General features: G+C 48.4%; 1 protein-coding gene across 1 annotated transcript; it reads right to left on the bottom strand.

Moving 5' to 3' along the window:
* Window positions 1-2,569: 2,569 nt before the first annotated feature.
* On the bottom strand, window positions 2,570-12,401 carry LOC142976909 (uncharacterized). The gene is made up of 16 exons (XM_076120505.1): window positions 12,274-12,401; window positions 9,248-11,533; window positions 7,596-9,169; window positions 7,325-7,502; window positions 7,088-7,236; window positions 6,769-6,937; window positions 6,399-6,614; window positions 6,176-6,320; window positions 5,924-6,052; window positions 5,726-5,831; window positions 5,483-5,651; window positions 4,950-5,064; window positions 4,644-4,807; window positions 4,319-4,473; window positions 4,035-4,242; window positions 2,570-3,952 (listed from the first exon to the last, which is right to left on the bottom strand). Exons 2-16 carry the CDS (start codon window positions 11,500-11,502, stop codon window positions 3,814-3,816), a joined length of 5,871 nt encoding a protein of 1,956 aa, XP_075976620.1. The 5' UTR covers window positions 11,503-11,533; window positions 12,274-12,401; the 3' UTR covers window positions 2,570-3,813.
* Window positions 12,402-13,982: the final 1,581 nt, after the last annotated feature.

Below are 13,982 nucleotides of genomic sequence, written 5' to 3' on the forward strand. Positions count from 1 at the left end.
CGATGTAGGAGAAAGTCGTGATGAAAAATGCATGCCTTAATTAGTTGTTAAACACACACATCTCGATGGTTTCATGAAGCAACATCTCCGTCATTTCGATAGTCTCCTATCGAAATGACGGAGATGTCGCGTCTCGCAAATGAAAAAAAAACGTATTTCAGTGTTTTTGGAAGAGGAGCTGGGGGCTTAGTTAACAACAGCCGCGCGGATCGATCACTGAAGGTAAGCTACGCTTGCCGAGGTTGTTCGGTGACCATCTTATGCATATTGACTTCCTGCGTCTTTCCGAAGGCACGTGTGGGTCCCGGCTGACATTGTCAAAGATCTCTGACAGTCGTTAACAGTAGCCAAAAGCTTAAACATCTGACATCCAGTCTTGCCGAAGGGTATCGTGTTGTAGCCCAGATAACTGGGTTGTGGGGGTCAGATAGTCCGGCAGTCGCTCCATGTAAAACACTGGAATTCATCTACACCTGGTGACACTGGAAGCCGACTCCAATATAGTTGGAAGTAAGGCTAGGCTGATATAGTGTTTTTTTTGGTAAATCACCTCCTAAGGGGTTAAAATAAGAGTAGTAGTGAGAGTAGTAGTAATAGTGAAAAACTAAAACATTGGAACTTTAACCGCCTTTTATTGCAGGAACAACCCTTGTAGTAAACAACCGTTTTCAAGTGAGTCAATTGAAAAGATTTTTTATTTAAAACAATTTTCTTTCGATGAGTTACATCCGAATTACAGAGGAATAACTAACACAAAAGGAAAGGACATGTCATACTATTTCATTGAAGATGGCTGTCGCCAAACTCAGCCGATGATATTTACCTAACGCGCACTGAAATATCAATGAAAAGGAATAAACGCCTATTACAAACTGAAATGACCAGCCATATTTGAATGACATAAGAGTCGTACTTTACACTAATACTTTGTGCTTTATGTCTTAATTCTATCAACGTGCTTTTAGTGTCATCTCTTCGGTTAGTACTACCTGGGTAGGTTTGCTACCTAAGTACTTGATATGGCACACGCGCCACTCCGACATGCCCCTTACTCTTGTGTTAGTTATTCCGTGCTTACATCACTTATTCGTTTATTTCTGTCGATTCATTATAAATGTTATGTTGTTTCGTTATTTGCATCACAAAACTGATCAAATTTGGACGTAAGAGAATTGTGTGCTGAAAAAAGAAATCAGTTTGAAAATAATAGACGTATTCTACATTATAGAATTCTCAAAAATATACCTACGCCACCTGGCCTGCAGATCCATATAATATAAATGTGATTAGCAATCTAACAATGGAGTAATGTCTGGAATTATGAGAAATTTCTTAAATTGAATGTCAAATGGGAGTGAAATTCAATCTGAACATCATATAACTTCAACTGACTGACATAGTGATCTATGAACGCACAGCTCAAACCACTGGACGGATCGGGCTGAAATTTGGCATGCAGGTAGATGTTTTGACGTATATATATAGGTATCCGCTAAGAAACGATTTTGATCAGTTCTTCCCCCAAAGGGGATAGAATAGGCTATGAAAGTCTGTATGAAAATTCTGCCCACGTCACAAACCACGCAGACGAAGCCGTGGGCAAAAGCTAGTAGTATTAGATAACTTTAATTCGGTGTAAAACTCAGCAAACACAGGAGACAATGAAATGATCAAACTACAATTTAGCATAGTACAGCGTCATGGAGTCGACCTCAACATAGAACTAGTGAGTAGTGCAAGTGGCTAGCTGTGCCACTCTTCTCCGTCCACTCCAGGCCAGTCCTGGCGCTAAGCGTAAGGTTTAAGCAAAATCTATGGAATTTCATCCCATGGAAGTAGTTGTTGTGGCAAGCATCATTCAGTTCATATTGTAACGGTGATCTAGTCATGTTGTCTAAGACCGGTAACAACGTTTTTTGCCCGCGGAAGGACACTGCTGCCCATGTTCTTACCACGAACTGAGATTCATTAGCATTTAGAATGTAGATAGTGGCATCATTCGACGTTGTAAGTTGTAATTTGAGTAACTTCTACTTCTTCCAGTTTCATTGAAACCGACTAACTGTGCAGGATCTCATTCATTGTGCAGCAGATACGCCCTCTATGCCGTCACTCTCCCAGTCCGGTGGGATGGATGACCGGCACGACCATTGTGATGTTCAGCGCGGGACTGATGATTTTACGTGCTCTTCAAGGCCCGGAGGTCTCCGACCTTAATATCTATATAAATTCTGAACAGTAAACTCAGTAAAGACGGATAGCGTGGCTCAGGATTCGAACCAGGCCACAGAGGCAGTTGTCGTAAGTTGATATTCATTTATTATTTAAACGCTCCAAGCCAACTTTTCGGACAACAAGTTAGCTGACATGTGCGGCAACATTATCTGAGGCACGGCAGTAACGTGCTTATTGTAAAACTACGGCATAGATTAATGTTTGTAGGGTTACAAACTTGGCTCTCCGTGAGATCTGATTACTTTTTGACAGTGCGTCAATGTTATGAAACGAACCGTCGGCACTTGGGCAGGATGTAATGAGTGGTAGTGAGCAGGGAAGTAATAGGCACGCGTTCATATTTAAACTTTATTCACAACAGAACATAGGGTTGCGATGTAGGTCGGTAGTGTCGGTACTAAGTACGCACAACACATCGCAAACAGCGGCTAGAACACCTTTATTATAATATAATATTATCGTAAACGTATTTATATCATATATATGTAATATGTTGCTTTGTGTGTAACGCGATTAGCATAGTAATGAGTATATAAATAAACATTTATATTTGACTTTTTACAGACCGCGAGTGGCTCGCGCTGCCGGCTCGGAGTATACGCGGCGCGCGGCTCCACTCGCTCTAACGATAACCTCTATATGTTGTTCATTAACTAGTGAGTACTTAATAAACATCAGATCACAATATATCATACATAGTAGTGGTCTAACAGCGTAACATCTAACTACTCTGTATACATCATGATTAACACGTCGGTGACTAGCTACGAGTTACCAGTTGCGAGTACCATGCTCGAACCTCATATTTATAATACAAGTTAATACTTATTTATTTAGTAGCAAGTTCTAAGTATTATTGTTGCATTTGGTCTAAATGAACGGGATCAACATCACGATATAGTACAAAAGCGGGAACGGTAGCGCACATCTATAGATACAACACTACTAGAAGAAGTTGCCACAGCGGCGGCCGACAGCGGCGTCAGTGTTCCGAGCGTTTGTGCTTCTCGTGCTGCGTCGAGACATCGCCCATCGCCACCTGTCCACCTCTCGGAACAAACAAACAATGCACCGACACACGACACACACTAGCTCGCCGATCCTCATCACCGTTATCATTATTGCTTAAACGTCTAGTCGTGTACCACACACTTGAACAACACGGCGAGCTCGCGCGTCCGACTGACATCGTCCGGCCGCGAGCTCGCTGACATGCGCGGCGACGTGCTCGCTCCGGTGTAAAGCTCACTCGTGTCAAACATTCATCCAATATACAAGTACTTATGCGACGGTGGGGTTGCGTCCTTAGCCAGTCGTTTACGACAATATACTAAGCGTTCTCTTTATCACATTATATACAATTTAGATATGAACATGATCCTAAATACCGATATTCTCCTTACGACGCTACAGACCAATATACATTGCCGTTCGTTCTCGGCCCGAACTCCGAATAGATATGAATTTTACATAGTCGAAACCGTACTATAGAATTATAAATATTTTTATGTTAGGTTATACACGTTATAATATTATAAAATTATAAATCTAGGCTCATTCGCAGTCCGAGCGGCTCGTTCAGTCGGAGTCGGAGTCGGAGGAGGGCGGCTGCGGCAGCGGCGCGGCGGGCGGCGGCTCGGCGGCGGCGGGCGGCGGCCGGCTCGTCGCCAGCGAGTACGCCGGCGCCGACTGCCCGGACGTGCGCTCGATGCCCACGCTGCAACAAGCCCGCGTCACTACCGCTCTGCCTCGCTACTGCGTACAGCGTGTACCCACTACGTACTATGTACCGTACTCACATGTACTCGTGGCGCGCCAGGTAGCGCACGTACTTCTCGGGCGGGTCGGCGTCGTGCTCCTGCAGCGACACGGAGCGCACGGTCATGTGGCTCACCTGCGTCGCCGGCATCGTGAACTCCACGAACGCGTGGCGCGCCAGCTCCGCCGGGATCTGGTCGTACGACGTCAGCGCCATGCGGCACACCAGGTTGTGCGTCGTGTAGGCTCCTGCACACACGCGAACGTACACGATGAGACACGGACGACTCGCACGCTATCGACGCAGATAGACGACGGTACAGACCCTGGCCCTCCTTGGGCAGGCGCGGCATGCGCCACACGATGGCCCGGTGCTGGTGCTCGTACTTGGCCTGGCCCGACGTCACCTCTATGAGCGACTCCTGCAGCGTGTCCACGGCGCCGAGGAAGCGCTCGATACCCTTGATCTTGCCCGTGCGCCTGAACGAAATCAATACCCATTTTAAAAATCAAATCTTTGACGTTTTGGCGCCCAACGTGGGACTTTTAACTCTGGTGTTAGTTATTTGTAGGAAATTCAAAGTCTAATCGCTAAAATCTACTCAAGTGTTATTGTTTTTAAAAACTTAATACAGAATGAGTTAGGGTACCTGTGCGCGGATTTAACAGATCCATATCGGAAGTGCTTCTCGACGCGAAACAGGTAGATCCAGCACTCAGGGATGGGGAAGCGAATGGACACGTCCTCGCACGGCACCTGGCCCAGCTTGCGGGAGGCGAACCCCGGCACCAGCACGTCCGCGCGCAGCTCCACCTGCACACGCACACAGCTACACACGCGCGCCGATACTATTAACACCGCACCATACAACTAGCCACGCACCATACATACAAAACGACAATCATTGTCCTCGAATTGTTTTGAGTGCAAGCGAGATGCGGCACGTAGCACTTACCTTGTTCCCGGTCACGCACCACACTGCCTTCAACTGTAGCGGCAACTCGCGGTTCTTGGGCGGCCGCACGCGGAATCGCATCAGCTCGATGTAGCACGCGTCCGGCGGCTTGAACCTGATGCACACAATCAATGAACACTTACATAATATATATTGACTCAACTGCACTGGACAAAACTCAGTGCCGGATTAAGCCAGCGCGGGGCCCGTACCAAATGTGAACAGGCCTTTGAGTTAAATGTTGTAAATAAAACATAACATTTAAAAACAGGATTGTTGAGTTTATCATTTGAAAAATATAATTCTACACGGTCCAGTACATAATTCAGTGGTCAACGCTAACTTTGAGAATAGTCCCATTACATATTTTACCTACATACTTGAGGTTTTTTGGGCACAGGCGCGGGGCCCTCAAGGCGCGGGGCCCGTAGCATTTGCTGCCTCCTGCTATTATATGGCTAATTCGGTACTGAGAATACTGGAGACGCTTTGCCAATTGTGGTGTAATGCAGGTCGGATACTCGGCTACTTACTTGATGATCTGTGTCTTGGCGAACTCCTCGGGCTGCACGCAGGCGTGGAACTCGGCGTTCTCGACGCGGATCCACTCTTCGGTGACGACGGGGATGATGTCATGGCGGCCCACCACCTCCTTGCCCTGTCGCCGCAGATCGTTCACTCCCAGTTCCACGTCTGGCATTCCTGCCGCCAAAGAAAACTTCATAGTAGTCGATTTGTCCGTCTTATGTGACGTACTGTCATGAAATGTATATTACCGCTGAGGAAACCCAAGAAGAAGAGGCGCACGCGCGCGATCTGCTTGAGCACGGAGCCCTCCGCGTCCTGCTCCACGTACAGCTCGTCCACCGCCGTGATCTGCACCTGCTCACCAATCGATCGCGTTAACAACCACCCTATTAACATAAACCTCTCGCATGTCCTGTCGTGTAACTGACTACTGCGTCGACACTGACCTCCTCCATCTTGTAGGTAAGAGCGCGGTCGCGGTGCGCGGACAGACGGAACAGCGCCTCCTCCACGCAACACGAGAACTGCTTCACGTCCTCGAACGCCAGAGAGCCCAACTTGAACAGCTGCGACACCTGTGAGTGTGCACACAGTTACACACGCGGCACCGGCATTGTGGGTCACACATAGTGCCACATACTACGAGCACATCGATTGCGATACTTGTGAGTGTGTATACATAGGGAGTAGGTACTGGCCTGCGGTGCGTGTTCGACGGGCAGGCCGAGCTTGCGCAGGTCGCTGCCGAACTCCTTGACGCCCTGGTAGTCGCCCTGGATCGCGTACGCCGCGAACTGCGACAGTTTGTTTGTGATGCGCTCCGCCTTCGTCACTTGGCCCGGCCTATTTGTGATGCGATATTTAGTCACTGGTAGTATTGCGTCGACATATTAATATGTTCGTATGTGAGGGTTCGGTTACCTTACACCGGGTCGCTCCTTGTAGAACACGTACTGCAGCTTGACGGTGAAGATCTTGCCGAACTGGTCGAACTGCTGCGCGCCGATCTCGGACACGGAGTAGCACGCCTGCAGCGGCAGCTCCTGGAACGGCTCCTTGTCCGTGCACGCGTTGTACAGCTGCACCACCGGGTTGTCGCCCTGGAAGCTCAGCCGCACGAAGATTTTCTTCCAGAATCTGATAAGATCACAATTTTTATAATTTATAAATTAAAACAGAAATTCGGCAATCATATTTTTAAGGTGGGTAACATAGGATCTTGAAAAAATAAGTTTATCCTCAAACAGCTTCGTAACGTTGGAGATGTTTATTGAGCAAGATAAATGATGACCTTTGTCCAGTAATCTTCTTCTTGTTGGGTTGTCGCAGATGCATCTCCCAGCCGGGGCCGGTGTACTTGACGCGCGGGAAGTCCTCCAGCGGCACGGACACGTCCTCGTCGAACAGCGGCGTGGGCGGGCTCTCGCCGCCGCTGCCCGCGTCGCCCTCGCCGTGCTCGCCTGCGCCACAAACACGACACGTGCGAGAATGAGCACGCGACACTCACCGGTACATCACACATGCGTCTACTGACTCACAACTAAGTACTCAGTAGTCACATTGAGCTTAGTGTATCGTATTACACGATCACACGGTGGTATATTACCTACCGTATTGCGGTTCGATGCGAGTTTGTTGTTCGAAGCCGCTCTTGTCGAAGGGGTTGACGCGCGGCGACTCCGGCAGCGCCTGGGGTCGCGGCGGCGGAGCCAGCACCGGCACCGCCGCCTCTTCGCCGCTGGTCTCGCTCTCCTTCGGCCTAATACACACAATACATAATAATTTATTATATTAATTCAAAACTGCACATAAATATACCTCTATAAAATATAATAAGTTACACCGACCTGATGAATACTGAAAACGTGTCGTCGGTGGAGTCCCGCGAGCCCTGGTGGTCAAGCCGCGGGGTGGCGGCGGGCGGTGGCGGAGCTCCCATGCTCAGAAACGGATCGAATGCTTCCGCTTCAAAGCCGCCGGCCGCAATCTCCGCGCTGCCATCGTCTCCGGTCCCTCCCCAAGCTCCTATTTAACACGCATAACATTAACCATTGTCGTTACGTTACCTACGTAACGACAACAAACGATCCATGAAAACAAATTATTCTAGTAACGTACCTGAGTTAAGGTTGTTTGCGCTGGTGGCATCGAATTTAGCGGAAAAGGCATCGAACGCGTCCTGTCCACCGGAGAAGGCATCCTGCATCATGCCCTCCGCGGGGGCGCCCCACCCGGCGTCGGCGGCTGGCGACACGGAACTAGCCTCGAATGCATCCTCACCGGCGCCCATTGCGAACGCATCGCCGCCGCTCATCTCTGTCGTTGAAAACAAACTGTCTGGCGGTTCATTTATTCCGCCCATCGACATTTCCCCGAATCCATTATCTTGTGTATTGTTGAACACTTCGTTAGGAGGTGTCATATGCGAATTGCTAAATATTCCATCACTGGGTGCCATCACTACGTCGTTCGAGTTGACACCAAATATATCCACAGCGGGGTCGGAGAAAATATTTGTCGATGATTCCGCGTCAACGGCGCTCTCAAATGGATTTCGTTCTATTTCCTGGCCTATGGGCTGAGATTCAAAATCATCTCTCACGACATCGGCAAATGGAGAGTTATTAGACGTGGCAGACGGTAGTTCGGTAGGCGGTTCGGAGCAATCCATGGGCGCCACAGTGTCAACCGCCGAGCTCGCGGTGGCAGCGAAGGGGCTGGTGTCGGTCACACTCACTGCACTCGCCTCCTCCGCCGGAGGCTCCGGCTCGGCCTCGGCCTGGCTGATCACCATGGACGTAGACGTCGGAACTTCGCTAACGAAAGGTTGGGATATATCGTGACTCGTATCAGTGGACATTTCATCTATATCGTCACTGAGGAAATCTATCTGTTTTTCTTCAGTTTTAGGTGCAGAATATAGACTCATTATAGCCTCCTTAGTAGGTTTAACGGAGGCCGGTACGGGAGCGTCGAACAGATTGATGTCGTCGTGATGGTCGGCGGGCGCGGGCGCTGCGGGCGCGGCGGCCGGGCGCGGCGGCGGCGGCGGCTGCGGGCGCGGCGGCGGAGGTCGCGAGGCCGGCGGGGGCCGCGCTGGAGGCGGCCGCGCCGGTTTGTTGCGGTTGATGTCGAAGCTCTCCGGAAGAATGTCCTCCGGGGGCTCCGGCTCGGGCGTCGGGCTGGGGGAGTGTATGTCTCGCACGGACACCGGGCTCGGCGTGCGCGTCGGTGGGATGCGATCGAGGAGATGGGAACTGGTAAACTCCATCTGACCGGTGACACTCAATATTAAATTTTGAGTTTCGGGAGGAAGGGGTCTCGCCGGTGGCTGTGGTCCTTGAGTCTCCTCCTCGCTCAAAAATGCGTGATCGGTCGTGGTCGACATTAAATCGAGATCAGTAGGTTTGATCAATCGTTCACTATCCGCTGGGCCGCTCGTAAATATATCTAGAGCCGGCGTCGTGTCCTCAGAGAATCCCTCGAACTGCTTGGCCCCCGTCGGCTCGGCGCCACCGAATATGTCCACAGGTACAGTGTCACCGGCTGGAGGTTCGTAACCTCCACCGAAGTCTGCAAACGGATTACTGGCAGCGAAAGGATTATCGCCAGAGAACTCGGCAGGCTCCGGGTCACCCATCATGAATGGGTTGAGGACCTCCGTAGTGGCCGGAGCGCTCGGCTCGTTCATACTTAAAAATGGATTGAAAGCCATTTTTAACTACGGTTGTCTACTTTATTACTAACCTAAAAGTTCAGACTCTAATAGCTTCAGTTCTGTTTTTCCTGGATTAAGGTCACCGGCAAAAGACGTATCGAAAGGATCGAAATCCTCCTGCGGTAGCCTAGTTGCGTCTGACGGCTCCGGTGTTAGTGCTTTTGCTTGAAACAGATCGTCCGAAGGATCCAACAAATCGCGATCTTTATCGTCTAGTTGCGTATCCTCGCAAGAAAACTCTTTAGCCAAGAGTTTTAATTCAGTTTTACTCGGCGCGATGTTACTCGCGAACGATGTATCGAAAGGATCAACGTGCGCAGAGGAGCGCTCCGGTTCCGACGGTGTAAGCACTTTCACTTTGATGTCAGTCTGATTGCTATGAAGTAAATCACTGGCTTTTAACTTAATGTTAGTGGAATGTGAATATTCTGAATGTCGCCTTTTGTTCTGATAGTTAACCTTCTGAGTGAGGTCTTCGTCAGAGCGCGTGCGAGTCAAAGTATCGGGAACGGTGTCGGCCGCCTCCGCTTCCTCGGCGTCCTCGGTGATGGACAGCTCGCGAGTGTAGTACGGAGTGACAGGTTTCACGGCTTTAACTTTAGAGTCGGAATCGAGCGCTTCCTCAGAGTCTACTTTAAAAACGACACTCTTGCTTACTGTAAGATTTTCCGGACGAGATGCACGTCTCTCGGTTTGTTTTGGCTCGTCTGCTCTCGGATCAAAATCTGGATCGCTTGGAACTCGATATATGGGTGTGGAGTTAGGAGAGATCAATTCTTGTTCCAAGAGTTTCAATTCAACTTTGCCGGGTGCAACGATTCGGTCGACAATAGTCGTGTCGAATGGATCGATCTCACAATTGTTGACGTCGACGGGGTCCAGGGGCGAGTCACCCAGCTGCGTCAGATCAGTGGTGCTTCCGCCTAGTAGGTCACGTACAGCCTGAGCCTCCTCCTTGTCGATTATGTCATCCGAAGTAATCGACTCTCGTACGCCGGAAGGATCCGTCAAATGAATGCGAACTGATGATTTGCGTCTGTTGTTTAATTTCACTTGTACTTCCTCCGCTCGCGGGTCAAAATCGTCGTCGTCTTCTAAAATATCAGCTTCTTTAGACTGGAACCGAGTTGCAGGGATCACAGCATCAGCGAAGCTAGTGTCGAATGGATCATCTTGGTCTAAGTAGGGGTCGATAACATCGATCTGATCTTCAACTATAGATTCTGCAAATACGGTCTCGTTTTTATCAGCTTCAAAAGCGGACCACGATTCTTGTAGAACAGGCTCTAAATTTATTTCAGTTTCTGCTAATTTCGTTACTTCTGAACTAACTTCTAGAGATTTAGCAGCAAGTAGCGTAAATTCATCAAACTCGTCGTCAACTGAAGGATTTTCAATGCACGAAAAATCTGTAGGAGCGGCCGCTTCTTGTTCAGATTTATTCTGTTGAATCAGAGATGTGTGAAGTGACACACTCAAGTCGATCGGTGTTGTTATGGGAATATCAGCGTCAATGTCCAATATACTTCTCTCTAGGGGCTCGCTGTCGAGTACGGCTTCAGTCGGTCTCTCGCCTTCCCTTCCTTCAGTGGACTCTAGTAGCAGATCACCGGGTATCACTCTCTTAGGTCGCTTGGTAGTGACAGTAACATTATCTATCCGACCAGTGAGCACCCCGACTGCTAAGCCAATATCGAGCGCCTGTTTGCCTTTGGAGGTTTTGGCTTCCTGTCCTTTGATTAGTGCGTCGACGTGAGACGTATCAAATATGTCATCGTCTTGAAATTCTTCGGGGGAGTCCGGCACATAGGCGAGCTTGACCTCGCCGCGCTCGACGGCCTCGACGTACGAGGTGTCGAAGATGTCGTCCTGGTCGTCCTCCTCGGACTCGTCGTCGGTGACGCCGTACTCGCTCTTGTCGTCCTCCGCGTCGGCAGCTGCGGCTTGAACTAGCTGGGGAAAGTCCGCCTCGGTGACCTCGACTACTGGCCTTTTTGGAGCCTCCTTCTCTTCGGGTTCGATTTGCTTGACCCCCGCTGGTATACGTTGGAAGAACGAAGTGGATTTGATGCGGTCGAGATCTCCTTGTGTTTTCTTAAGAACGGAATCGATACCCGTCGTCAAATCCTTAAACTTAGACCATTCTTCATTCTCTTTAGCAGTTCCCTCGCCGTTGGCAGCGCTCTGTTGCTGATGCTCTCTCCTGTATTTCTCTAATTCCTCTTCAGTGAATAGCTCCTCTTCTCCTTTACGTTTAGATTTTTTCCCCTTTTTCTTCTTTTTAAGACCTTTGGGTAGCTTTAGCATTATACGAGTTTCTTAACAGTGCTTTGTGTTGCTGAAACAAAATATCTCATTAGCGTATTTATTGAGTAGCGCACTTACTAGTTACTTAGGTACCGTTACAGTGATCATTGCTATCCGAATCAACATAATATACGCCCGTACTAGAGCGCCGTAGAGAGAGCTATCGATAATGTTTCATCATAATAAATAACACACAACTAAAGTGTTGCATAACTAGAATAAAATAGACTACTGAAATTCTACAGGGCTAAATACATTCGGTCGGTTCGACACTGGCCTATGGAAAGGGACGTTTCTTTTTATTGATCGGAAACGGAAGGCGACTCAGATGCAAGAGGAACCTCGCTGTTGTTTGTGAATCTTATTGATTCTCTACGAATTCAAGATGTAACGCAGTACTCAAACAATTTACTCGCTAACAGGGGTATTAGGTCAGCAAAGATATCATCTCTGTATTCTCACGTCGACTCCCTTTGTGAAGAGGGTACTGATCGTACCGAGCACAGGAATCGAAGTGAAACCACGGGGCAGAGTACGAGTAGAGTCGGGTATCAGGTGTAAGTAGTAATTACGATGTATGAGCGTGCAGATGGGTGGTGAGTCGGATGCATGGCAATGGGAGCCCCTCGGGGAGGCGCGGAGTGCGTGATGTGGCGCGGCGGCTCAGCGGCGGCGGCTAGCTACGGACAGTGACGGACACGTACCGGGCGTCGTCGCCGCTACTTACAGCTAAGGCATACACTACCGCGCTACGGACAAGGGTCTCTATACCTTCATCGCAACACACGGACAGTCGCGGGCGGCGGACGGGGAGCTCGTCGCTCTCGGCGCCTGCTGGCGGCTCACTGGCGCGAGTGGCGCCGCGCGCCGCCGCCCGCCCGCCATCGATCCGCGCGCTGTCCGCGCCACGGCGCCGCCGCGCGCACCGCCTCGGCCGTCCCGCCCGCCCCTCGCCGCCCTCCACCGCCCTCCAGCGCCTCGCACGAAAGTTCAAGTGTCACCGCTTATTGCTGTACTCTTCGTGGTTTACGTAATCGCCGTGTCCGCCCTCCAGCTCTCACGTCATTCATACTTTACAGATTTCTCCGAATCATTTTCGACAGAATAGGAAAGTTAACTCTATTAATCTGTTGCCCAACTTAGACAGTGATTTAGATAATATATATTATGTTGAGTATTATTTTTGTAATAGGAGCCAGATGACCCATTTTTAAATTGTTGTTGTTATTGTTAAAAACTGCACTATCACATGTTGATAGATTGAAACCATTAATGTCCTACTGCTGAGTAAGGGTCTTCTCCCGGAATAAGGGCGGCGTTAGGCCTTGAGTCCATCACGCTGGTGAAGGGGGATCTTCAATTCCTTAAAGAACGTTAGGCGTGCAAGGTTTCATCACGATGTTTTCCCTAAATGTCAGAACAAGGGATAATTATTTCTACATACTTAATACACTAAGTGACTTCGAAAAGTCATTGGTGTGTTGCCTCGGGTTCGAATCACTAGGGTATAACTGCTTTATAGAAAGAATCATTACATTGTTTTTGTTTATGTGACTCATTTCTATTGCTTCTGTATCTGTAGCCATTTTTGGCTCCTATGCGAATAGGTACCTTAAAGATTTCAAAACTAAAGTTATCGAAGGAGATGCTCCCATTATACTTCCAATAGAGGTGCTAATTGATATCTTATTTATTAGCACCTTAATAATTAAGTTTATTGATTTAATTTAAGTATGTTACCAAAATGTGTTCGGTAGTGTTGGTAGCAGTTCCATAAATCATCAATCATTTATGCTTATCAGAAATATTGTTAAACCATTTGGCGATTAAAAAGATTGGCCAGCTCTTCTCTTCCGAACTTTTGGCAAATTCATGACTATCATAAGTGTCAGCATTTGACCTAAATAAACAAATGATTTGATTTTGATTTTTGATAAGAAATATTGATATGTGACCTCCGTAGCGCATTGGTTTAGGTGGTTGCTACGTTACTACCTTGTGCGTCAGGAGGCCGTAGATTCGATTCCCATACAAATCAAAAAAATATGCGATCTACAAATAGTTATCTTATAAATTCCCGAGCACTCTTTTTATGAACCTTTTGCTACTACAGATTTAATAATTTTATGTTGACACAGTAAAATACCCTTCTGTAGGTGCGGAGGTTGTCCTTAAAATAAAGGCAAACCAATTTTCACGTCCCTTTTTAGGTGAACTGATCCCACGTACCGCCCAATGTCATGTTCATACTTAATACAAAGATCTACGTGTAAGTACAACATTTTCATAAGTCAGTTGACGGTTTAGTACCTAGGTAGGTACCATTAAGTCCTGCCTTCCCTCTGCTAAATAGTACCGCTTACCCCATGATAAAATCGGTGGTCCCGCTTTCTTAAAATTAAAGGATGGCAGCCCTGATGCTTGGCCTTGATTCTGGGAGATCGAAGAAAAAAAGCTTTAATGATTAGGATATGTACTTA

The sequence above is a fragment of the Anticarsia gemmatalis genome, chromosome 12, assembly GCF_050436995.1.
Source record: "Anticarsia gemmatalis isolate Benzon Research Colony breed Stoneville strain chromosome 12, ilAntGemm2 primary, whole genome shotgun sequence".
Taxonomy (NCBI): domain Eukaryota; kingdom Metazoa; phylum Arthropoda; class Insecta; order Lepidoptera; family Erebidae; genus Anticarsia; species Anticarsia gemmatalis.